The following is a 27,410-nucleotide window of genomic DNA, read 5'->3' on the forward strand; positions in this document are numbered from 1 at the left end:
TCCTGAGGTCAGAAGGTCAAGTGAATCTCTGCAGGCAAAATAAAATCAAGGTGTTGGCAAGGTTTTTCTTGCCGTATTCCTTCTGGAGGCTCTTCCTTGCCTCTCCAGCTTCTAGAGGCTACCCCGCATGTCGTGGATGGGGTTCCTTCTGTCTTCAGACCTGCAATGACAGGTTGAGTCCTCACATTTTGTCACTTCAAGCTTGGTTCTCTTTTCGCTGACTGTGCCTTTAACTTCCTCTTCCATTTATAAGGACCCTTGTGATTATATTGGGCTCACCCGGATTATCCAGAATAATATCCCTGTCTCTAAATCAACAGATTAGAAACCTTAATTCCTTCTGCATATTCCCAGTTTCTGGGGGTTACATGTGGATATGTGGGGAGAGTGAGCGTTATTGTATCTACTGTACCCTCTGGTTTATGGGGTTCACATGTCTTATTTTATATTTGTCCGCACTTTTTTTTTTTTTTTTTTAATTTTTTTTTCAACGTTTTTTATTTATTTTTGGGACAGAGAGAGACAGAGCATGAACGGGGGAGGGCCAGAGAGAGAGGGAGATACAGAATCTGAAACAGGCTCCAGGCTCTGAGCAGTCAGCACAGAGCCCGAAGTGGGGCTCGAACTCACAGACCGCGAGATCGTGACCTGAGCCGAAGTCGGACGCTTAACCGACTGAGCCACCCAGGCGCCCCTCAAAGTTTTCTTTTTTTTTTTTTTTTTTTTTTTTTTAATTTTTTTTTCAACGTTTTTTATTTATTTTTGGGACAGACAGAGACAGAGCATGAACGGGGGAGGGGCAGAGAGAGAGGGAGACACAGAATCGGAAACAGGCTCCAGGCTCCGAGCCATCAGCCCAGAGCCTGACGCGGGGCTCGAACTCACAGACCGCGAGATCGTGACCTGGCTGAAGTCGGACGCTTAACCGACTGCTCCACCCAGGCGCCCCTGTCCGCACTTTTTGAAGTTAGGACAATGCTGTGTTACTTTGGACTTTAGATTTTATTTTATCTAAAAGGAATTTAACAGAATATGTAATATCAGGTATCTGTCAAGTACATTGGAGGTTGAATTTAAGACTTAGGGTGTGTGTGTGTGTGTGTGTGTGTGTGTGTGTGTGTGTGTGTGTGTATTTTTTTTAAGTTTACTTGTTTATCTTGAGAGAGAAAGTGCAAGTCGGGGGAGGGACAGAGAGAGAAGCAGAGAGAGAATCCCAAGCAGGCTCCATACTGTGAGCGCGGAGTCCAGTGTGGACTGCACTGAACCAAACCCGTGAACTGAAGTGTGAGGTCACGACCAGAGCGGAAATCAAGACTTGGACGCTGAACTGACTGAGGCCCCCAGGCGTCCCCAGGCTTAGAGGATACTCTGGTGAGACAGCGGAGTGCAGAGAAACTAACAGCACCTTGAGGGGGGCCTTTGGGCTTCACTGGCATTTTGGGCAAATTACTTTTTCTCTCTAGAATCATAGAAATGAAATTTATGTATTAAATGAAGCTGTTGAACCATATAGTTTGTATATAGATGGAAATACTGAGCTAGTGAAAGGTCCAGTCACACAGATCACTTTCAGGCGAAGCAAGTTGAAAATTCAGTTTATCTGATTTTTATTTTAGTCGCTAAGAAAGTGAAAGTAACCCAAGTAAAGGTGTGTTTTTTAAATTATTTTGTCTTTATTGAGCTGTCATGTACATCCCACATTATATTAATTTCAGGTGTGCCATATAATGACTTAATATTTGTATATGACATGATCACAATAAGTCTAGTTAACACCTGTTAGCATACATAGTGACAAAATTTTTTTCTTGCCGTGAGAACTTTTTTTTTTTTTTTTTTAAGATTTTACGTGTCAGTAATCTCTACAGCCAGCATGGGGCTTGAACTCACAGCCCTGAGATCAAGGGCGGCACACTCCACTGACTGAGCCAGCCAGGTGCCCCTGCCATGAGAACGTTTAAGATGTATTTTCCTGTCAAGTTCCCAGTATGCACTACAGCATTATTACCTACAGTTGCCGTGCTGTATGGGACATTACGTCCCATGGCTTATTTATTTAATGACCGGAAGCTTTCACCTTTTGACTCCTTTCACCCATTTCACCCATCCCAGTCCCCTGAAATCCCCCCGCTTCTGACAACACCAACATGTTCTCTCTGTGAGCTTGGCATTTTGTTTTTTGAGTTTTGGGGGTTTTGTTGTTTTTTTAGATTCCACATGTAATCGAAATCGTACGGTATTTCTCTTTCTGTGTTTGGCTTCCTTCCCTTCGCATGATGCCCTCACAGTCCATCCATGTTGTTGCAGATTTCAAGATGTCATTCGTTTTTATGGCTGAATAACGTTCTGTTCTGTTTGTATAGCACATGTCCATCCATTCGTCTGCCGGCAGACATGAAGGTTGTTTTCATATCTCGTAAACAATGCTGCAGGGAGCATGGGGTTGCAAGTGTCTTGTCCAGGTGACGTTTTCGGTTTCTTTGGATACGTACTCAGAGGTGGAGTTGCAGGATCTTAGGGTATGTCTATTTTTAATTTTGAGAGGCACCTTCATGCTGTTTTCCACAGTGGCCGTACCAACTTACATTGCCACCCATAGTGCATGTGGGCTCCCTTTTCTCCTCATCCCTATTAGTAAGTAATAGACACTTACTGTTTCTTATCTTTTTGGTAACAACCATTCTGACAGGTGTGAAGTGTTGTTGTGGTTTTCTGTGTCCATCTCCCTGATGGCTGGTGAGATTGAGCATCTTTTCATGTACCTGTCAGCCTTCTGTGTATGTGTCGTTGGGAAAATGCCTATTCAGTTCAGATCCTGTGCCCATTGTTTAATCAGATTGTTCTTTTACTACTGAGTTGTAGGAGTTCTTTATATTTTTTGAATATTAACCTATTAACGGATGCATGGTTTACCAATATTTTCTTTCATTCAGTAGGTTGCCTTTTCATTTGGTTGACGATTTTCTTTGTTGTACAGAAGACCTTTAGTTGGATGCAGTCCCTCCGTTCATTTTTGCTTTTTTCGCCTTTGCTTTTGGCATCAAACCCAAAAATTCGTTGCAAGGCTGATGTCCCAAGTAAAGTGTTAAAAACAAAATTAACTTCATATTTTAAGGTTTTTTTTAAGTTGATTTATTTTGAGAGAGTGAGAGAGAACATGCCCGTGCAGGCAGGGGAGAGGCAGAGAGAGGGGGAGAGAGAATCCCAAGCAGGCTCTGTGCAGTCATCGCAGGGCCCAACTCGCAGTTCGATCCCACGAACCCTTGATAATCACGACCTGAGAGAGTTGGTCGTTTAACTGAGCCCCCTGGCCCCCCGCCCCCTCCCCCGGCTCCCTTGTGTTTTAATGTTTTCAGTTAATGAACTGATTGCGCTTAAATATACGTGACATAAAATTAACCATTTTAATAACTTTAAGTGCACCGTTCGGTAGCATCAAACACATTACCTTGTGCGACCGTCACCACTGTCCACCTCCAGCACTTGCTCATTTTCCCAAACTGACTGTTTTCTCTCTGAAGTGTGAATTCTAGCGGCTCCTCCCCCGCTACCCAAGTGAAGTGAAGCGTGTAAGGTGAGTAGCGCACGGGAGACACGCAGTGAACCTGGGCTGTGTCTGCAGCGTCTCACGTCCCCAGGACTTGTTTCCTGTCCTCTTTCTTCTGCTCAGCAGTTTTATCGAGATGTAGGGGTGCCTGGGGGGCTCAGTCAGTTGAGTGTCCAGCTTCAGCTCAGGTCATGACCTCACAGTTCATGAGTTCGAGCTCCCCGTTGAGTTCTGTGCTGACAGCCCGGAGCCTGGAGCCTGTTTCACATTCTGTGTCTCCTTCTCTCTCTGCCCCTGTCCCACTTGTGCTCTGTCCCTCTCTCCCTCAAAAACAAACAAACATAAAAAAAAAAAAAACCCTAATAAAAAAATTGAGGTGTAATTCATATACCATATACTTTAGAAGTCAACAGTTTTGGGTATATTACATTAATTGTACATGCAAGTGTAAATACTTACATAATATCTGAATTTTATTTTCATTTGTATGATTCATATTTTATTATTAGAATAAAATTAATTTTTATTGTGGTAAAGTACGTATGGCAGAATTTACCATTTTCCTCATTTTTAAGTGTACGATTCAGCATCACTAATCGCATTCACAGTGTTGTGTAGTCATTACCACTGTCTGTTTCCAAGATGTTTCCTTGCTCCAAAGAGAAACTCTGTAACCATGAAGCAATAACTCCCCACACACACCCCAGCCTCCAGTCGTGTCTGATGTGCTTTCAGTTTCTGTGAATTTGCCTACACTTGCTGCCCCATGAAAGTGGAATCGTGTGACATTTGTGCTTCTTTTGGTCTGGATTATTGAATTTAGCATAATGCCTTCACTGTTCATTTATGTTTTAGCATGTGGCAGAATGTCGGTCCTTTTTATGGCCACATAATGTCCCATTGTGTAGGGTATGCCACGTTGTGTTTCCTTGCTCATCTATGGATGAACGTTTGGGTTGTTTCTGCCTTCTGGCTGTCGTGAATAATTCCCTGTGAACACTGGCATACGTTTATGTGGTCAGGTCCCTGCTTTTGATCCTAAGCCTATACGTTATCCATGGGACTAGAAGACGCTGTGTTTAGCTTTTTGACGAACCACCAAACTTTTCCGTAATGGCTGTGCCACTGACTGTTCGTCATGAAGTTATTGACTTGAGATCTTTCTTTTATTTGAATGTTTGTGTTTTTACCTATAAATTTCCTTCTAAGTACTGTTTTTACTGCATCAGATAAGTTTGGGGTTTTTTTGTGTTTGCATTCTCATTCATTTGAAGATAGTTTCCACTTTCCCTTGTGATTTCTTATTTGAGCTGTCGGTTAAGAGTATGTTGTTTGATTTCCACACATTTGTGGTTTTTCCAGTTTTCCTGATCAGAAAAAAATATTCGGTATGATTTCAGTCTTTTAAAATCTATTAAGACTTATTTTGTAGCCTGACATATGACCCTTCCTGTAGAGTCTTCTGTGCGCAGTTGAGAAAACCCTATAATCTTCTGTTGTTGGGTGCAGTGTTCCTTATATTTCTGTGAGATCTATTTGGTTTATAATGTTCAAATCCACACTGACCTGTGTGGTTGTTCTAACCATTATTGAAATTGGTTGAAGTCTCCAACTGTTCCTATACGGCTGTTTCTCCCTTCATTCTTATGAATGTTTCCTTCACATATTTTGGGTCCTTTGATGTTTGGTGAATATATGTTTCCAATGATTATGGCTTCTATGTGAATAGACTCTTGTCAGTATTTCATGTTCTTCTGTGTCTCTCATAAGAGCTTTGACTTGAAGTCTCTTTTGTCTGATATTGGGGTTGTCATTCTGCTCTCTCTTGGTTACTGTTTACATGGAATATCTTATCTTTTTTCCATCCTTTTACTTTCAGCCTATTTGTGTCCTTGGATCTAAGGGGAGTCTCTTGGAGACAGTACATCGTTGAGTCATGTTTTGTATCCATTTTGTTTCTCTCTGCCTTTTGTTTGGAGAGTTTCATCCACTTACGTTTAAAATAATTGCCAATAAGGAAGGGCTTATACTTCCCGTTGTGTTGTTTCCATGTCTCACGGCTTTTTATCCCTCATGCCCTCCATTACTGTCTTCTTTTGTGCTTCGTTGATCTTTTTGTAGTGACATGTTTTGATTCCCTTCATCCCCTTTTGGGTGAATTCTATAGCTATTTTCTCTGTTGTTACCATGGAGATTACATATAACTTCCCAACGATGTAACTGTGTAATTTGAGTTGATGCCAAGTTAATTTCAATTACATACAAAAACTTTACTTTTTCTTTTTTTTGGAAATAAGCTCTACTCCCACTGTGGGTCTTGAACTCATGACCCTGAGGTCATGAGTTGGAAGCTCCACCAACTGAGCCAGCCAGACCCCTTTTATGTTATTGGTGTTACATATTACATCTTTTTTTTTAATTTTATTTTCTTTAATTTACATCCAAATTAGTTAGCATATAGTGCAACAGTGATTTCAGGAGGGGTGCCTGGGTGGCTCAGTCGGTTGAGTGTCCGACTTCGGCTCAGATCATGATCTCACGGTCTGTGAGTGCAAGCCCCGCGTCAGGCTCTGTGCTGACAGCTCAGAGCCTGGAGCCTGCTTCAGAGTCTGTGTCTCTGCCCCTCCCCCACTCATGCTTGCTCTCGCTCTCTCTCTCTCTCTCAAAAATAAATAAACATTTTTAAAAAATTTTAATAAAAACGATTTCAGGAGTAGATTCCTTAGTGCCCCTTACTAAGCCCATTTAGCCCTCCCCCCTCCCACAACCCCTCCCGTAACCCTCAGTTTGTTCTCCATATTTATGAGTCTCTTCTGTTTTGTCCCCCTTCCTGTTTTTATATTATTTTTGCTTCCTTTCCCTTATGTTCATCTGTTCTGTGTCTTAAAGTCCTCATATGAGTGAAGTCATATGATTTTTGTCTTTCTCTTATTTCGCTTAGCATAACACCCTCTGGTTCCATCCACATAGCTGCAGATGACAGATTTCATTCTTTTTGATTGCCGAGTAATACTCCCTTGTATATATAGACCACATCTTCTTTATCCACTCATCCATCGAGGGACATTTGGGCCCTTTCCATCCTTTGGCTGTTGTCGACAGTGCTGCTGTAAACGTGGGGGTGCACGTGTCCCTTCGAAACAGCCCACCTGTATCCCGTGGAGAAATGCCTAGTAGTGCAGTTGCTGGGTCGTAGGGTAGTTCTAGTTTTAGTTTTTTGAGGAACCTCCATCCTGTTTTCCAGGGTGGCTGCACCAACTTGCATTCCCAACATATTACATCTTCATTGGCGTGCGTGGGTGGCTCGGTCAGTTGGGCGTCCAGCTTCAGTTCAGGTTATGATCTCGCGGTCTGTGAGTTTGGGCCTCACATCAGGCTCTGTGCTGACAGCTCAGAGCCTAGAGCCTGCTTTGGATTCTGTGTCTCCCTCTCTCTCTGCCCCTCCCCCGCTCGCGTTCTCTCTCTCTCCCTCCCTCCCTCTCTCTCTCTCTCTCTCTCTCTCTCAAAAAATAAACATTTAAGGGGCGCCTGGGTGGCTCAGTCGGTTGGGCAGCCGACTACAGCTCAGGTCATGATCTGGCGGTCTGTGAGTTCGAGCCCCATGTCAGGCTCTGTCCTGAGAACCCAGAGCCTGGAGCTTGCTTCCAATTGTCTCCCTTTCTCTCTGCCCCTTCCCTGCTTGCTCTGTCTCTCTGTCTCTCTCTCTCTCTCAAAATAAATAAATAAATAATAAATTTTTAAAGAAATAAACATTTTAAAAAATTACATCTTTATTCATTGTGTGCCTCCAAACATACATTTATAAGTACTTTTTATGCACTTGTCTTCTGAATCCAGTCTCTTTTCTCTGTAGTCTTTCATCATGATTAAGGTTTAACAGACCTTTGCCTCTTTCTTTCCCAGCAGTAAAGAATAAAAATCATTTTTTAAAAGGTTTATTTATTTATTTTGAGAGAGGGAGAGAGAGCGTGCATGAGAAGCGGGGAGGGGCAGAGGGAGAGAGAGAATCCCAGGCAGGCTCTGCACTGTCAGCGCAGAGCCTGACTTGGGGCTCGGTCCCACATACTGTGAGATCATGACCTGAGCCGAAACCAAGAGTCACATGTTCAATCAACCAAGTCACCCAGGAGCTCGAAAAAATCATTTTTTCTTAATAATAAATGGTACTTGTTCCCAACAGCCACATCCAGAAGTTCCTGGTTTTTATAAAAGAAGTAAAGAAGATTGCATTAACAGAGATGATTACAGAACTCTCCACATGTGGTTTGGCTTCTAATGTGGAGGAGAGCCGTCAGGCCATCGCTGCATATATTTGCGGGAATTATAAATCATGATTTTTTTAAAGCCGTTATCCACTTAGGAACAGAGATGGGTTAGGAGCAAGTCTGTAATTACACTGACATTCTGTTCTATTTTTTGTAGAAGCTCCACTCCATTTTCATGGCTGGGAAACATGCGTGCAGTAGGCAGCAGCGGTGTTTCTCTAGCTCCCTCTAGTGGTCAGAAAGTGAGTTCACTAACACTTGTTTTTGACTTGACTGTCTTAATAGAGGCCTGGTGGGCTTAACGCATAACGAGATTTAGTTAGTTCGTTCGTTTTGCATAATAAGATTTAGTATACTTGAATACATAACAAGGTCCAAGATACTTTTAAAAATGATATTCTGTGCATACAATGGAATATTACTTAGCCTTAAAAAGGAAGAAAATTTGGACACCTACAGTGTGGATGAACCTTGAAAACATGATGCTAAGTGAAGTAACCCAGCCACAAAAAGACAAACACCGTTTGATTGCACGCCTCTGTAGTCAGATTCTTAAAGACAGAAGAGAATGGTGGGTGCCAGGGGCTGGTAGCAGTGAGCGTGTGCTGGGTACAGACTTCTAGTTTTGCGAGATGATGAAATGTGTCATCTAGATGGATGACAGTGAGCTTCTACAACAATCTGCACAATGAACTGCATACCTAAAAATTACTTAAATGGTAAATTTTGTGTCCTATGTTTTACCACAATTTTTTAATAACTACTTTTTTTTAATGTTTATTTCAACTTTGCAGGAAGAGTCATTATCTTAATTTGTGAAATATCCCTCTAATCTGTTATTTAGACTGGAAAGTGACACAGCCTAACTCAGAAGCCATGCTTTTTTAGATTGGAATTGATGGAAGTAATATTCTTATATCCTCCTAGAGGGAATTTCCGAGTGGGACGTGGTAAAACATGAAGGAACTTATCAAGAGCCTGTGAAATACCTCTTTATATCCTAGTTGAGTTTTCAACCAGTGCTTAACTATCCCCAAAAGGGAAAACAAAATAGTCATTAAAAAAGAAGAGTTTAGTCCATAAATTTTAGAAAGCCAATTTCATGAAAACTTATTCCATACTGTAAAGTTGGCCGAACTTTGTTCTAGACACTTCACAGAACAGCACTGCAGCAGGGACACGACATTTCTCCTCAAGAAGATTTAGTTATTAGAAAATAAAGAAGACTGAATTTCAAAGTGTTAGGATCCTTAGATACAATGCTATCTGTTGTTTTCCCAAGATTAATATAAGGACGAACTGAGGATCTATTTAAAGATGAAAATTGCTGGGGCGCCTGGGTGGCTCAGTTGGTTAAGCGTCCGACTTCGGTTCAGGTCATGATCTCGCGGTCCGTGAGTTCGAGCCCCACGTCGGGCTCTGTGCTGACAGCTCAGAGCCTGGAGCCTGTTTCAGATTCTGTGTCTCCCTCTCTCTCTGACCCTCCCCCGTTCATGCTCTGTCTCTCTCTGTCTCAAAAATAAATAAACGTTAAAAAAAATTTTTTTTTAAAAAAGAGGAAAATTGCTAAAATAAATAGATTGAGAGATTGATTGATTGATTTCTTCACCCTCCCTCACAAAGTTATGTATCTCAAACTATGTTATAAGAATTCAAGGAATAGATAGGAAAATATAATTTTGTGATGAGAATTAACGTGTCAAAGTATAGAAATTATGAATGATATCATCATCACTGCTGTCGTAATAGTAACATTGTAACTAGGATTTTGGGAAGTGAAATACTGCTAATACTTTTTTCAATACTTTTTCATACATTTGTAGTCATATTTTTCCAGAAGAACAGAATATTAGCATTTTCCAACTTGAATTTATCTTAGAAAGGATCTAATCCACCTCCCTAAGACCTAGAGAAGTAAATCTTGTATGCAGTGACACTACCTTCCCTAGTCTGCTTTTCCCCCCATAACGGTTAATTTTGAAAATATTCAATCCTATGGTAAATGATCACCTGTACACCCTAACTCAAATTTATCAATATTTGGCAACATTTGCTTTATCTTTCTCTGCGTACAAACACACATACCCTACACTTTTGGGGGGATACGGGGTCTGGTGAACGTTTTGAAAGTGAGTTGCAGTCATTCACCTTTAAACATTTCAGTAATTACCATCTAAGAACGAGGATAATCTCCTGTCTGATTGCGATGCTGTTGTGGTGCCCAGGAAAATAGGCAGTGTTTTTAATAAAATCATGTAATATACAGCCCATATTTGTATCTTTCCCTCTTGTCCTAAGATTGTCTTTTTTATCAGTTTATTGTGTTTTCTATTAATCTAGGATACAAACAGACATCATGTGTTACATGGGATTGTTATCTTTGCCTAATATTTTAATGTAGAATATTCCTCATCTCTTGTTTTTTATGAGATTGATACTTTTTTCAGAACTCAAACTTGTTGTCTTGCATTCTGCATTTTTCTGATTATTTCTTCATGGTTGGGCTTAGGTTAAATAATGCTGGTAGGAACATTCCACGTGTGGTGTCTCCTAATTGACACTGCTCGTATTGCCCCCCATTTACTGTCCCAGTGATGCCACGTGCCCACTTGGTCTTGGTGGCATCCACCAAATCTCTCCAGTGGAAAGATGGCTGTTCCTGTTACAGTCAGCAAACACATCAGGGGGTGACATTTGAGGCGGTGGCCCATCTTCTCGCACCCTTTTCTCTAATATCTTGGGATCCTTGCCTAAACTAGTGATGAATTATTAGTTGTGAACTGGCAATTTTCTCCTTCTGTCATTTCTTCAGCATTTATTAGATGATCCTTTCCTATGAAGACAGGCTTTCATTTTTCTTCCCCTTTCACTCTCTTACTTGTCTTTTCTTTTGAATATCATCTGGATTCATGCATTTAAAAAACAGCTAATGTGTCGTAATCCATTGTCATTATTTTGCAGACAAATGCTCACATTCCCCAGACTGTGCCGCTGGGGCACTTTAAGCTGGGCCCTGTTTTCTGCCACACGGTGGTGTATTTTATTTTCACTTGCTGTTGCTTTCCAAATTTCCCTTGCATTAGATCTGCAATCAACTCTTTCACCCAGAAACCTTTAGTTTCTTTTAATGGGGATTATTATTTAGAAATCTAAATCTGGGTACTTGTATGCTGTTTGCTACGTGGGCATCATTGTTGTGGAGATGTCACTCCCTCTAGGCCTTTAGAAACAGGAAATGAGTAAGTGTGTATGTGCACATACCGTGTGGGGCGATTTTCTATGACTAACAAATTACCACAGTCCCAGCAGTTTCAAATACCGCCCACTTGGGGCGCCCGGGTGGCTCAGTCAGTTGAGCATCCAACTCTTGATTTCTGCTCAGGTCGTGATCTCGCCATCCATGGGGCTCTGTGCTGACAGCACGGAGTCTGCTTGGAATTCTCTCTCTGCCCCCACCCCAACATAAATAAATAAACATTAAAAGGTTTTTTAAAAAAATAAATAAAATATCACCCACTTACTAACTCACAGATCTCCCCGGAATTTCCGGAGCCCAGTCCGGGTCTCTGACCTCATCTGAGGCTCAACACTGTCTTTTCCAGCGCCTGCTCATTTTCTCATAGTTGCGGACTCACTCACTGGTGGCTTTCTTCTTGAAGGCAGCAGCCTCAGCTGCTTTAGGTCTGTGAGCTTGGGGAAAACCTAAGCCTTTGTTGAAAGAACACATTTAAAGTATGCGTTGCAGTGGCTTTCAGTATATTCAGAGTTGTACCTTCACCACCACAGTCAGTTTTAGAACATTTTCATTATCCCACAGAGATCCCACATTCTTGAGTGATCTCCCCTGATTTCCTCATCTTCCCCCCTCCACCACCCCCCCCCCACCCCGTCTTAGGCAACCTTTCATCAATTTTGTGCCTCCGTAGATGTGCACTCTGGACACTTCATATATGGGATCATACAATATGTGGTCCTTTGTGACTGATTTACGTCACTTAGCATATTGTTTCCAAGATTCATACATGCTGTATGAATCTTGCCAAATAACATTCCATTGTTGGATGGACCACATTTTACCTACCCCTCGTTTGTTCAGCCGGTGGGTGGACGTTTGGGTTACAATAATTTGCTATCATGATTAATGCTGCTATGAACATTTATATACATCCACAATATAGCTGTTACATAGTTTCATAGTATCTGAGTATATAGCCCTGTCATAGTTCATCCAGCCAGCCTGCCAGGGAAAAGACACTTCAGTTGATTCTAATGTTTCCTACTATAGATAATGCCCAGTGAATAACCCTTGTCTGCATATTGCTTGGTATTTTGGAGGTCTAACCTCAGGATAACTTTGTAGGAGTGGAATGACTGAATTAGCGTATATGTAATTGTGTAAATATCGGCTAATTATGCTTCGATTACAGTTGTGTCTTTTTGCATTCTTTCTTAGAAATATCTGACACTGGCTGTTCTTCCACAGCCCTGATTATGCGGTCAGATTTACAAATTTTTACCAGTGTGATTAGTGTGAAATGTTGTCTCCAGGGAGACTTAATCTGCATTGTTCTCACAAGTGAGATTCTTGAGCATCTTTTCACGTATGCAAAGGTCATTATCTTTTTCTGTGAATTGTCAGTCCCATTTTTTTCTCAGCTTAGTAGTCTTTTTTAGAGAGAGAGGTCGCAAGTGAGCTGAGACAGAGAGAGAGAATCTCAGGAGGGGCCAAGGGGGAGAGAGAGAGAGAGAGAGGGAGGGAGGGAAAGAGAGAAAAGTGGGGCTCACCCAAAGCAGAGCTCATGTTTTTACTCGAAGCTGGGCACGAGCTCACCCGATGTGGGACTCAGACTGACCAACCACGACATCATGACCTGAGCCGAAGTCACATGCTGGACGGCTGAGCCCCACCAGGCCCCCTCAGCTGACTAGTGTTTTCTTCTTCCCCTGGGTTTTCTAACGTGCCTATAGAAATCCTTCTATATTATGGAAATCTGCCCTCGTGATATAAATTACAAATGTGTTTTGTCGGTTTGTCATCTGTCTTTTTTGTGCTTGGTGACCACCTGCCTGTGGTCAGTCCAGTAGCCCACTCTGCTGGACACTGTAGCTTTGCAGGGAATTTTAAATCCGGAAATATGATGCCTCTAACTTTGGCTCTTCCGGGTTCTTCCAACATTCTCTGGCTGCTTCTGGGTTCCTTGATATTTCCGTGTATGATTTTCAGGATCAGCTTGTTGATTTCTACAAAAAAGCCATCGAGGTTTTTAAAAAAAATCTGTAGATCAATTTGGGGAGCTTTACGCTGTAACAAAATTAAGTATTCTTCACATGGGATTTTTTCTAGCTCTTTAATCTTTTGAAATTTCTTTTAACATTGTTTTTTTAATTTTCAGGGCATAAGTTCTACACTTGTTTCGCTAAACATATTCCTAAGCATTTTATTCTTTTGAAGCTTGTAAATGGAATTTTTTTAATTTCATTTTTGGATGTTTATTGCTAGTGTATAGAAATGCAGTTGATTTTTGTATATTGATCTTGTGTCTTGCAACCATACTAAGCTCAACCATTAGTTGTTTTTTTTGTTTTTTTTTTTCTAATGTTTATTTATTTTTGAGAGAGAGAAAGAGACAGTGCGAGCATGGGAGGGGTGGAGAGAGAGGGAGACGCAGAATCCGAAGCAGGCTCCAGGCTCTGAGCTGTCAGCACAGAGCCCGATGTGGGGCTCAAACTCACAAACTGGGAGATCGTGACCCGAGCCGAAGTCGGATGCTTCCGACTTCGGCTCGGGTCACGATCTCCCAGTTTGTGAGTTTGAGCTCAGTGTTGGGCTCTGTGTCGACAGCTCGGAGCCTGGATCCTGCTTCAGATTCTGTGTCTCCCCCTCTCTCTGCCCCTCCCCCACACAGTCTCTGTCTATCTCTCTCTCTCTCAAAAATAAACAAACTGATGAAAATTACCTATTTCACAGACCTGTTAAGGATTAAATAGTTGACCTGTGTGAAGTATTCAGTAAATTTCTTTAATATCTTACTTACTCCATTGTCACTAATTGTGACCTCAGATGAAGTTAACTCCTCTAAGACTCTTGATTCCTCTTGCATACATTAATATGACCTCATTGGGATTGTTATTTCTCTACTTAGATTTCTTTTAATATACAATTATTTCCTACTTAATAACATCCAAAAGACCCACCAGGATCTAGTGTAACGTATTTTTCTAGTTTTATCTCCAGTTAAACTCCTTAAAGTGCTCATCCCACTTCGCCTGGACACGTGATCATTGTTCCCGTCCTTTCCTCTCGGGGCCTGTCCTGGGGTTTGTCCTGTGCCTTCCGCCTCCCTTTTACTTGCCAAATCCCATCTATTCTTTCAAACCTTATTCAAGATCTGAAATGCTTTCTCATTAAGTAAAAGTGTCCTTCATTCTCCTCTAGCTGAAATTAATTTTACTTTTCTCTTTCCTTCAGTGAAGTTTAGTGGCACCTTGTGAGTTATGAGTTTCATTGCATTCTGAGGTGCAATCTGGACGTGTTAGCCTCCATCATCCCATAAGCTTCTTTAGACCATGAGGCCATTTTGTTTGTCTTATAAATCTTGTAGAACCCAGTGCCTTTTAAAGTATATTGTGAAAGAAAAAGAACCAACTGCCTGAATTCCTAAAATACAATATATACGACTTAAAATCTTAGAAAAATTTTAAATTCTAACAGCAGCATCTGCCCTGTTACTTGGCAACAAAGCAAGGAAATTATTTCAGTTACTTCAGTTTATCCTTATCCTATGCACCCAAGAGAAACATTCCAAAATGTAGTAAATGCCAAATTTTGTCCTGAAAGTTTGTATTGTATATGTAGGTGTGTGTAAAAGAAAACCAGTTTCTTTGATCAGCTATTATTATATTACAATTTGTATGCTCCCTTGACATTTACAAAGAGCATTTACATATGTTCTCATTTAAGTCAGTTGTACTTATGTGCTTCTGTGTCACAGATTCAAGTTACAGCAGTCTTTCAAATGTGTTCTATTATGTTTTCCACTAGAACAGTGTTTTAATTTTAGCTCCAATACAGTTTTTCTTTCACTATGGTTTTGGTCCTGTCTTTTCCTATAGTTATTTGGTGTTAAAGAAATTTATCAGAGCAAATTAGATTATTATAAAAAATTTGTTTAATATTTTCCCAGCATACATCATACACTTATTCTCTATTTTTGTATGGTCTACGATAGCTTAAAAGAAGATCACAAGATTTTACAGAAACACCATGTACCTTTTACCCAGATTCTTTCAGTATTGATGTTCTGCCATTTTTCTTTATTTCCCTCCTCGCCTCTCCCTCTTCTCTTCTCTTCTCTTCTCTTCTCTTCTCTTCTCTTCTCTCTCTCTCTCCCCCTCTCTCTCCCCCTCTCTCTCCCCCCCTCTCTCCCCCCCTCTCTCTCCCCCTCTCTCTCTCCCCCTCTCTCTCTCTCATACACACACACACACACACACACACACTTTTTGTCTCAGTTATTTAATGATAAAAAGTTATAGACACTCTGACCCATTACTCATAAATACTTCAGTATGTATTTTCTCAGACCAAAGGACATTTTCTTATATGAACGAGATACAAATACTAAATTCAGGATCTTTAACATCACTACAACACTGTTACCTAACATACAGCTCATAGTAGATATCACTCCTTGTGTCAGTAACGTCCTTTATAACAACCTTTTCAAGTGATTCAGTATCCACTATGTGATAATAAGTGCTGGGGAAGATGCGGAGGAAAGGGAACCCTTGTGCATTATTGGTGGGAATATCAATTGGTGCATCCACTATGAGGAACTTCATGGAGATTCCTCAGTAAACCACATATGATCCAGTGAATATTCCACCTCTGGGTATTTACCTAAAGAAAATGAAATCATGGGGCACCTGGGTGGCTCAGTCAGTTGAGCATCTCACTCCTTATCTCTTAAAAACCTTTGAGATCGTGGGGCGCCTGGGTGGCTCAGTCGGTTAAGCGTCCAACTTCGGCTCAGGTCATGATCTCACAGCTTGTGAGTTCGAGCCCTGCGTCGGGCTCTGTGCTGACAGCTCAGAGCCCGGAGCCTCTAAAGATTCTGTGTCTTTCTCTCTCTCTCTGCCCCTGCTCTGCTCACACTCTGTCTCTCTCTGTCTCTCAAAAATAAATAAACATTTAAAAAAAATTTTTTTTTTTTAAACCGTGAGATCGTGACCTGAGCCAAAATCAAGAGTCAGACATTCAACCAACTGAGCCACCCAGGTGCCCCTAGTGACCAACTCCTGCTTTCAGCTCGGGTCATGATCCCAAGGTCATGGGATAGAGCCCCACATTGAGCTCTGTGCTAGTGTGGAGCCTGATTGGGAATCTCTCTCACCCTCCGTCCCTCTTCCCTGCTGGTGCTTTCTCTCTCTCCAGTTAAAAAAAAAAAGAAGAAAAGAAAAAAAAAAGAAAGAAAGAAAATGAAACACTTAGTTGTCATGTCTATTTATTCTTGAGTTTGGAGCGGTGCCTCAGCCTTTCTTTGTGTTTCACCATATTGACATTTTTGAGGAGTACAGAGGAGCTGTTTCATAAAAGGTCCTTAAACCTGAGTTTTTCTCTGACGTTTCCTCATGGGTAGGTTAGGTTTGGGCGTTGTTTGACAGGAGCGCCACAGAAGTGTGATGTTTTCTTCTCAGTGCGTCAGGAAGCTCAAGATATCACTGTGCCGTTGGTGATCGCAACTTTGATTGGTCGCTGTGATAGCCAGCAGGTTATTTCACTGTAATAAGTAATGTTTGGAGAGATGCTTTAAAAGTACGTTAATATCCTGTTCCTTATCAACCTTCACCCAGTAGTTTTGGCGTCAGTATCTAATTCCTAAATTTTACGTCCTTTTTCTAATTTGAGATCTAATTGCTGTATGACATTATTGGCTTCAGATATATAATGTAATGGCTCGATTTACGTATGTACTGTGAAACGCTCACCACAGTTAATAGCTGTAGTTCATAATACTGTGGCTCAGTCGGTTGAGCGTCTGATTCTTGATTTCAGCTCAGGTCATGATCTCACAGTTCGTGAGTTCAAGCCCCACATCCGGCTCTGCACTGACAGTGCGGAGCCTGCTTTGGATTCTATTTCCCTCTGCCCCTCTCTCCCACTTGTACTCTTTCTCTCTCAATGACATTTTTTAAAAATTCCTTTAAAAATAATAATAACGTATTGCATATTTGAAGGTTGCTAAGGGAGTGGATCTTAAATGTTATCACAAGATGTGCTCGCTTCGGCAGCACATATACTAAATGTTATCACAAGAAACAAAATTATGTGTGGGGATGGATGTTAACTGGTAAGCATTTCAGAGTACATACATAAATCGAATCATTATGTTATATATCTGAAACCAGTAATGTTACATGTCAATTATATCTCAAATTAGAAAAAGGGCGTAAAATTTAGAAATTAGATACTGATGCTAAGACTATCAGTTTTTGTTAGAAATTTTGTTAGAAATTAGATACTGATGCTAAAACTATCGGCTTCCACATGCACGTTAGATCATATGGTGTTTGTCCTTTTCTGTCTTACTCCTTTCACTTAGCATGAGACTTCGGGGTCCATCTGTGTTGTCACAAACGACAGGATTTCTTTCTTTTTATAACTAAATAATATTCTTGTGTGTATGTGTGTACATCTTCTTTATCCCTTCGTCCCTCAGCGGACCCTCAGGTTGTTTCCGTGTCTTGGTTGTTGTAAATAATGCTGCTGCAGTGAGCACAGGGGTGCAGATGTTTATTCGTATTTATGTTTTCATTTTCTTTCTTTTCTTTCTTTCCTTCCTTCTTCCTTTCTTCCTTCCTTCCTTCCTTCCTTCCTTCCTTCCTTCCTTCCTTCCTTCTTTTTTTTAATTTGAGAGAGAAAGCACCAGCAGGGAAGAGGGACGGAGGGTGAGAGAGAAAGAATCCCAATCAGGCTCCACACTCAGCACAGAGCTCAATGTGGGGCTCTATCCCATGACCTTGGGATCATGACCTGAGCTGAAAGCAGGAGTTGGTCGCTAGGGACATGGGTGGCTCAGTTGGTTGAGCGTCTGACTCTTGATTTTGGCTCAGGTCACGATCTCACGGTTTTTAAAAAATAAGGAGTGAAATGCCCAACTGACTGAGCCACCCAGGTGCCCCATGTTTTCATTTTCCTTAGGTAAATACCCAGAGGTGGAATTGCTGAATTATATGTGGTTCACTGAGGAATCTCCATGAAGTTCCTCATAGTGGATGTACCAGTTGATATTCTCACCAATATCCTCCTTTTCTCCACATCCTCCCTAGCACTTGTTGTCTTTTTGATAGTAGCCATTCTGACAGGTGTGAGATGAGATCTCATTGTAGTTTAGATTTCCATTTCCCTGATGATTCTTCATGTTGAACCCCCTTTTTCATGTACCTGTTGGCCATTTTTGTATCTTTGGTATATTCAGATCCTTTGCCCATTTTTTAATTGGATTGTTTGTTTTCTGATAATGGGTTGTATGGGTTCTTTATGTATGTTGGATATTAACCTCATATGGTTTACAATTGTTTTCTCTCATTCTGTAGTTTGCCTTTTCACTGTGTTGGTGGTTTCCTTTGTTGCAAGAAAGTTTCTTAATTTGAAGTAAATCCCACCTTTTTATTTTTGCTTTTGTCACCTTTGTTTCTAGTGTCAAGCCCAACAAATCATTACCCACATTGATGTCAAAGAACTCATCCCCTGTGTTTTCTTCTAGGAGCTTCATAGTTTCAGGTCTTACCTTTCAAGTCTGTGATCCATTTTGAGTTGGTTTTTGCATACGGTGTATAGTAGGAGTCCATTTTCATTCTTTTGCACACTGCTGTCCACTTGCCTCAACTTGATTTATTGAAGAGACCTCCCTTGCCCCATTGGTATATTCTTGGCTCCTTTGTCATAAGTTAATTGACCATATGTGCTCTGGGCTCTCTGTTCTGTTCCATTCGTGTGTGTGTGTGTGTGTGTGTGTGTGTGTGTGTGTGTGTGTGATGCCAGTACCACACTATTTTGATGACCCTCGCTTTGTGGTATAGCTTGAAATCAGGAAGTGTGGTGCCTCCAGCTCTTTTGTTCTTTCTTGGTTGCTTTGGCTGTTTGGGATCTTTTGTAATTCCACACAAATTTGGGAGTATTTGTTCTATTTCTCTGGAAAGGCCATTGGAATTTAGATAACACATTGCGTTGAACCCGTAGATTGCTTTGGGTAGCATGGACATTTTAACAGTATTCTTACAGTCCTTTAGCATGGATTATCTTTCAGTTAATTGTGCCGTCTTCAGTTTCTTTTAAAAATGAATTCTAAGGGCGCCTGGGTGGCTCAGTCGGTTAAGCGTCCGACTTCAGCTCAGGTCACGATCTCGCGGTCCGTGAGTTCGAGCCCCGCGTTGGGCTCTGGGCTGATGGCTCAGAGCCTGGAGCCTGCTTCCGATTCTGTGTCTCCCTCTCTCTCTGCCCCTCCCCCGTTCATGCTCTGTCTCTCTCTGTCCCAAAAATAAATAAACATTTAAAAAAAATTTTTTTTTAATGAATTCTATTTTTTTAATGTACAGGTCTTTCACCATTTTGGTTAAATTTATACCTACATATTCTTCCTGCTGCTATTGCAAATGGGATTGTTTTCTTAATTTCTCATTTTGATAGTTCATTGTTAACTGTATAGAATTGCAACTGATTGTTATATTTTTATTTTGTATCCTACAACTCTCCTAAATTTGTTTATCAGGTCTAATGATTTTTTTATGGAGTATTTAGGGTTTTCTGTATAGAAGATTATGTCATTTGCAAATAGAGACACTTTTACTTCCTCCTTTCTAATTTAGACACCTTTTATTTCTTGCCCAATTGCTCTGGCTAGAACTCTCAGTACCATGTTGAATTAAAGTGCTGAGAGTGGCCATCCTTGTCTTTTTCCTGATCTCAGGGAAAAGCTTTCCGTCTTTCACCATTAAGTACGATGATGGCCTTTATTATGTTGAGGTATGTTCCTTGATGCCCACCTTGTTGAAAGTGTCTATCATGAATGGATGTTGGGTTTTGCTAAATGCTTTTTCTGCATCTTGTTGAGATGATCATATGATTTGTGTCCTTTATTTTAGTTTTCGTGGAATATCACATTGATTGGTTTTGCAGAAGTTGGATCATATTTATCCCTGGAATAAATCCCACTTGATCATGGTGTATGTTCCTTTTAATATACGTTTATATTTGTTTTGCTAATGTTTTGTTGAGGATATTTGCATCTACGTTCAACAGGAATATTGGCCTGCAGTTTTCTTTTCTTGTAGTGTCCTGGTGTGGTTCTCTATTCTGTTCTGTTGAGCTATGTGTCTGTGTGCTGGTACCATACTGTTTTGTTTTCTGCAGCTTTGTAGTATGTCTTGAAATCTAGTACTGTGATACTTCCAGCTTTGTTCTTTTTTTTTTTTTTTTTTTTTAGTTGGCTTCATGCCCAGCACAGACTCCAACGTGGGGCTTGAACTCACGACCCTAAGATCAAGACCTGAGCTGAGATCAAGAGTTAGATATTTAACCAACTGAGTCACACAGACTTTTTGGTGGAAACTTTACGATTTTCTATGTATAGTATTATGTCATCTGCAAATATTGAGAGTTTAACTTCTTCCTTACCAATTTGAATGCCTTCTACTTTTTTTTCTTACCTGGTTGTTTTGGTTAGGACTTCCATTAGCATGTTGAATAAAACAGAAGAGTGTGAGCTTTTTTGTCTCGTTCCTGATCTTGGAAGCCTTATTCTTTTTCTCGTTCCTTGAGGTGTGAAGTTTTGTTGTCTCTTTGAGATCTTTCTTACTTTTTTTTTTTTTAAGTTTATTTATTTATTTTGAGAGAGAGGGAGAGAATCCCAAGCAGGCTCTACACTGTCTGCACAGAGCCCAGCATGGAGCTTGAACCCCTGAATGATGAGATCATGACCTGAGCCAAAATCAAGAGTCGGTCAGTTAACTGACTCTGCCATCCACGCTCCCCAAAGATCTTTCTTATTTCTTGATGTAGGCAGTTATCACTATGAACTTCCCTCCTAGAGCTGCTTTTGCTGCATTCCGTAAGTTTTGGTATGTTGTGTTTCCATTTTCATTTGGCTCAAGATAGTTTTTTTTATTTTTCTTTTGACTTCTTCACTGGTTCATTGGCTGTTCAGTAGCATGTTTTCTAATCTCCACATATTTGCGAGTTTTCCAGTTTTTATCTTGTAGTTGATTTCTGTTTTAATATCATTGTTACAAAATATGCTTGATATAATTTCAGTCTTCTTTATTTTATTTAAAAAAAAATTTTTTTTACTGGTTTTTTTTTTTTTTTTTTTTTTTTGAGAGAGAGACAGAGACAGAGTGTTAGCAGGGAATGGGCTGAGAGAGATCTGAAGCAGACTCCAGGCTCTGAGCTGTCAGCATGGAGCCCGACACAGGGCTGGAACTCGTGAACTGCAAGATCGTGACCTGAGCTGAAGTCGGCTGCTTAACCGACTGAGCCACCCAAGTGCCCCAGTCTTCTTAAATTTATTAAGATTTGTTTTGTGCCTAACATTTGATCTGTCTTGGAGAATGTTCCAAGAGTGCTTGAGAAGAATGTGTATTCTGTGGCTTTTGGATTGAACGTTCTGTATATGTCTGTTAAATCTACCTAAGTACGTTTAATTAGAGCCTACCCCTTGAGGCCACACCTGTGAAGATAAGCTAATAGTCCCGTTTCATGGAGAGACAGGGCATTTCTGTCTGCTGCCTAGGAGGGGTGCCCTGCTGGCGGGGTGGGTGCACAGAAAGCTGGTTAAGAATTGTTTCTCTGCTTGTTACAGTCCCTTAATAAACTGGTCAGTGTGTTTGCCTGGGTTCTGCCAGCCGCTGTAGAAAATGTATCAAACCTAAGGAGAGGATCGTGGGAACGCTTGGTTTGTAGCCAAATTGGACAGAAGTTGTGAGTAACCTGGGTGCCTCCTTCTTGTGATTGGCATCTGAAGTGGAGGTGGGGGCAGTCTGGCGGGACCGAGCCCTTCACCTGTGGGATCTGACACTGTCTCCAGGTTGGTAGGGTCAGAATTGAGTTAAATTGTAAGACACGCCAGCTGGTGTCACAGAGAGTTGCTTGGCGTGGGGTTAAACCACATACTTGGTGACCAGAAGTGTCAGAAGTAGTGTTCTATGTAAAAATAAATAACAATAAATAATAATATTCCGAGTAATTTTCTAGGTAGGCCAGTTTATGTATTTACAAAAACTATAATAGTTTTTCTGTATGCTTATAACCTATATTAACCTTCAGAGGATATTTTTTTGTAAACTTAAGGCAGTTAGCGCTCGGTACTTATACACTTAAGGCATTTGGGACAGTACACCAGTTAAAGAGTATTTCCTTCCAGTTTGCACCAGTGTAGTCTGTTGACTAACGTGAGGGCCATAGAGAGACCAGGTCTTCGTTGGTCACTCGTTACAGACACAGCGCCTACTACACTTACACCAGTGTCTTCGGTCCTAGCTGACTAATTCATATTCAAAGCGGGTCTTGAGGTAGGTAGTCTACTTTCATAGACTGATTTGTTTCCCAGGTGAAAATGTGCTGGAAACTCGAATCCTGCCCCTTTTTACAGTCCTACCGGGTTATGTGTTGGAGGCGATGCATTCAGCCGTACAGGGGACTCTGTAGTCCTAAGTCTGTTCCCAGTAGTATCATTAGTCAGAAATGACTGCTGCATTGTCCGCTGAGGCCTTTTTGATGCTTCTTTTAGCTGTTTCCGTGTATGCTTGTAGATGTGGCTTGTAGCCAATTTTATGGAAAAATCAGGAACCCCCTTTAGATGATAAGGTTTAGTTAACCTATTAAACGTACCAGCAGTCCTATGAAGAATGGAAGTGAAGTCCTCAGAATAATCACTCATACGGATTTAATCAGAAGTTACTCAGAGAATGAAAACATATCACGGACAATTCTCTAGACTCTTCTAACATAGCCAACAAAACCTGTCATGATTGTCACCAAATGACAAAGGTCTTCAAATCTAGAAGAAAAAGGAAAAAAAAAAGCTCGATAAAAGGGTAAAATTTTGCCAGTTTCTTCAGCCCCATATAAGAACATTAGTAATGGGCTTTTCTCCCAAAGTAAAAATTCATAAGAGCTAAAACATAATTCACATTAATAAAATACGACTTCCCTTTAGTTAACCTAGGGAACTTGAACTTCTTTTTGGCTCTCGGGTTCTCTTCATGTTACTTGTTTGCCGAACAGGACAGATTTTAGAATGCTGACGTGTTCATTGAAATCTGGAGTCTGCCCCAAGTCCCCTTATCCTCTCCTTCCTAAGGTGCTGGAGCAAGCAAGCCCTTGGGGCGACTGTCCGGGAAACGTTAACGAAGAAGGCACCTTGGTAGTTTTATTGTTTCGGGTTTGGGGCCAAGACGAGAGGTGGTAAGATTTGAAAATAAGGTGATAAATGCCTGAAGTCAAGAAATGGTTATAGACAACATTCGAGAGAAACGTAGTACCCATCAGCAAGCATTATTAGGAACCCTCACGTTTTCTACTTTGTCTTAAATATTTGTATACTTTTTCTCCCATTTGATGGTGGATTTGCCCGTTTGAATTTGATATGTCTGTTGGATTCTAATGATTAATTATTAAAACTAATAAACTACCAAAGAGAGAGAAAGCTGGCCTCAAACACTGAATGAGTTGCATTTATAAAGAGAGCATTATGAAAGGCAAATCACTTTCTTTTGATAAGAGAAGCAAAAGGGTTTTTTTCATTTACACGCATACACGTAGAAATAGTCGTCTCGTTTTACAGCTTCAGCCAGGGGTCAAAAGTGAACACCTGTCACATAAACTTAGTGTTCAGCAGTTGTGTATCTGAAGTGGCTACTTTGATTCCTACATATTTTTCTCCTGAGTGATCTGAACTAATAGTGTCACGCAAACGAATACCATGGAAAATGCTAGGAGTGTTCAGACTCTCCGAGACAGACTGACAAAGACAGCTGGATTCTTTCTCAGTCGACCACTCCGCACAGCTCACGTGGAACAGAGTGTTGGAAACTGAAAGAGTCCCGTGTCGTAGTCACCAACAGGGAAATCGTGGCCATGCCTAAAATTAGGAACAAAATCAGACTCGGCCAAGATCTAGGAAAACGAGTTCTCGCATGATTGTCATGTTCATAACGGTGCCCCAGATCCTACGTGTCCACGTCACAGAATCAAGGGTGGGATTTTTCTTGTTAGAAAAACGGTCCCTAGTTGAAGCGGGGGTGCATTCAAGGGGGCATGTGTGTCGTTTGGCCTACTGAGGACCGGAACCTGGACTGTTCTGAGGTTTCGTGTGCTCGCTGTCCTCGGGTGCCCAGCAGTTTCTTCCCCGCCCACCGACTGCCACCTGCCTGCCGACCCTCGGGGAAGCAGGGTGGTGGTCTGGCTTCCATTCGTATCGTGATTAGGTGGGGTCCTTACTGCTCTCTCTTTCGTTTGCTTGCGTAAACCTTGAATCGAATAAAGCATAGATGAGGTTTTCTCTCACACACGGTACCTGGTTCTGGACACGGGTCTTTTCTCATCCTGTTGGACTTTGGTGCACGGTGGAGACATCCGGTCTTTAGTTGTAATAAAAAATTCATATCTCTGTTCACAGTTACTATTTTGGGTAAGGTTTTGAAATGAAAAAAGTAGTTTTTAGATCTAAGCAGAACAACCTCGATTCATGCCTTTTCTTCCTTGAAGCTGTTTCCCAGACCCCTCACCACTGCTTTAAACACATGGCACGGCCTCGTGCCGTTTCTGGCCTCACCTGGGCCCTTAGCCTCCTCTTGTTTGCTCTCGTTCTCCCATCTCCTTCCAGCTTTGACCTTCTGCTGGCTATTTCCTCTGCCTCCCAGATCCCCTCGTGGCCGAGACCTAATGAGAGTCACGTCTGAACTTAATGTCGCTTCTCGGTTGCTCCCCGTTCTTCATATTTTAATTATTGGCCTAGCATTCATTATTTTCTGAATTTTTCCTGTTTTCTTAGTTTTTCTTACTTCCTATTGTCTGTCTACCTGAGAACAGTGTAAACCGTCCTATTCACCAGCGTCTTTTAGCACTTAGAGCAGGACTTGGACTTAATGAGTGCTCAGTCGTTGTTGAACAAATAAATGAATGATCCAGTTGAAAGAACCAGTGTTCAGATTCTACAAGTAACTTGCCTTTGGGGGCCTCAATTTTCCCATCTGCAGAATGTGTGTTAGTGTACCTATTTGTTACACAGTATAGACTTGTTTTTTAAAAAGCAGTATAATTCATAGAGAAAAGAAATACATCAGCCTTGCCTTATTTGCTGGAACTTGAAGGCAAAATAAAATCAGAGTAGACCATATGAGGTTCTCCTGAAACTTTTTTTTCTCTCTTTTTCTTCATTTCTTTTTTTCTTTCTTTTTTTTCCCCCTTCCTTTTATGTATTTGGGAAATCTCTTAAGACTGATTTCATACCAAACATCAGAAAGAAACGTAGACCAGTAAGATGAGTGGAAGAGGTAAGTCTATGGAGACATTGCAGAATAAAATAAAAAGAATAGTCACTCAGTAGGAGTCGGACAAGAGACTGAGGTTTTTATCGGAAGTCTCCCTAGCAGCTACCAAAATTAAGGCAAGTCACTTGACCTCATAGAGCATCTGTTTTCGAATCTGTAAACTAGAACTAACATTTCTTCTTACCTGCTTCATGGGATTGACATAAATGACAACACGTGAAAGTTACTTTTTAAACTGTAAATCATGAGGGGCGCCTGGCAGCTCAGTGGGGGGAGCATGCAACTCTTGATCTCGGGGTTATGAGTTCAAGCCCCCCGTTGAACATAGAGCTTACTTAAAAAAATATAAATAATAATGCATGTATACATACATGCATATGATAAATCACTGACTACATATAAGGTAATTATTATGATCGGGTCTAAAATTTAGGTTCTTTCTGCAAAACTGCTGGAAAATGCTAACATAGCTGTTTTTTTATGTATAATTCCTAAAAGACAATTCCAAACATGTAGATACTTTTTTTTCCCTTTATGTTTATTTTTGAGAGCTAGAGAGAGCACGAGCAGGGGGAGAGGCAGAGAAAGAGGGAGAGGGAGGATCCAAAGCAGGCTCTGAGCTGTCAGCACAGAGCCCGATGCAGGGCTCAAACACCTGAACCGTGGGATCATGATGAGCCAAAGTCAGAAGCTCAACCAACTGAGCCACCCGGGCGCCCCAAAAGCATAGATTCTAAAAGTACATGAAAGCACTTGGTATCCCTCCCCCCAAAAATATGCCTTTGAAATTTAAGCCACTGTTAAAGCAAATACTCTTGATAGAGTGATTTGTTTTCTGTGTTTAACCACAGGAGATTTCGTTGCCTCTGATTATTTTTTGTTCTTTTCTAATCACAGCCCAAAGAGCCGGCTGATCCAATTAAAGAAGGAGAAGCTGGAATACAGCCCTGGAGAGCACGAGTACGGGTTATTCCCAGCCCCCATTCATGTCGGTGAGTACGCGGTGTGCACGACACATGGCCGGAAACAAAGGAGAGGGTGTTTCTTGAGTTTGGATGAGATGTTGGTGTTACTGTCATTTCTGCGTCTTCCATGAAGTCGAGCTCTTTCTTTACCATTTAGTTTATACTCAGTCTGAAGGATTCTGCAGATTCCTTGCTGTCTAGGAGTCAAAATGACCTAAATATTTCTCACTCAGGTTTCAGTAACAAAAAAACACTATGTCCGTAGCTTTGGATTCCCTGAGCGTGTCACCTAGGAAAAATCAGCTATTCATCACTTCACTGTCACGTGTTTTCCGTGTTCAGAAAGACATGATTTATGGTATGTAGTCACCAAAAGGAAGAGAGCCCACTATTTTTCCTGATCATTTATCTGCTTGAAAATTGAGCAAGATTTATCTTTCCATTCCTTTTGGGGGCAGGGGGCAATGTCAAGGTTTTGTTCAGCATTGGGGCAAGCATGCCTGCTAGGCTCCTACTGTTGAGCAGCATTTACCTAGCTGTCCTCCTGGATTCCTCCCATTCTGTCTCTGCCGCATCCCGTCCGTCCCCCCACGTCCCGTGACCGCCGCCCTTGCAGTACCCCGCACCACCCCCAGGTGTGTCCCACGCCGGTCTCAGGCTCGTGCTCGTGCGGCAGCCGCCTGACACGTGTGTCTGTTTCCATTCATGTTCCCTCCAGTTCACTGTCTGCATAGTAAAGAAAGACAAGATTTTATAACTGTTAAGGATGACCTGGTCCCTGACTACCCTCCCAGTCTCTGCCTCTCCCTTCTGTCCCTTCCCCGCTGTCTTCTCTCAGCTCCTGGAACAGAGCATCATTTTCTTCTTGTTCCCACTGCCCAAACAGCTCTTCCCTGGACTCTTCCTGTGGCTGGTTTCTTCGCGTCCCTGGAGGATGAGCCTAATGTCAAAGTCTGCCTAAATGTCATTTTCTTTAGAATTTTTTTTTTGATTGTCCCACCAAAAATGGTCCCTCCCTTTATCTTGTATCACAGCATTTCTTTCTGTAACCCATGATTACCCTAGTTGTTTACTCATTTGTTATGT

The 27,410-nt window shown here is 41.3% G+C and overlaps 1 protein-coding gene across 7 annotated transcripts in view; it reads left to right on the forward strand.

Annotated features, from left to right (window-relative positions):
• The window catches only part of ASH1L (ASH1 like histone lysine methyltransferase), a 191,952-nt gene that overhangs the window by 104,583 nt on the left and 59,959 nt on the right, over positions 1 to 27,410 (forward strand). For all 7 annotated transcript variants that reach the window (XR_006199097.1, XM_042926085.1, XM_042926084.1 and 4 more), the window contains one exon: positions 26,257 to 26,351. Coding sequence is in view for 6 of the 7 variants with exons in the window: in XM_042926085.1 (XP_042782019.1) it covers positions 26,257 to 26,351 (95 nt within the window). In the remaining variant the exon portion in view is untranslated. The remainder of the gene's footprint in view (positions 1 to 26,256; positions 26,352 to 27,410) is intronic.

The sequence above is a fragment of the Panthera leo genome, chromosome F3, assembly GCF_018350215.1.
Source record: "Panthera leo isolate Ple1 chromosome F3, P.leo_Ple1_pat1.1, whole genome shotgun sequence".
NCBI classification, from domain to species: domain Eukaryota; kingdom Metazoa; phylum Chordata; class Mammalia; order Carnivora; family Felidae; genus Panthera; species Panthera leo.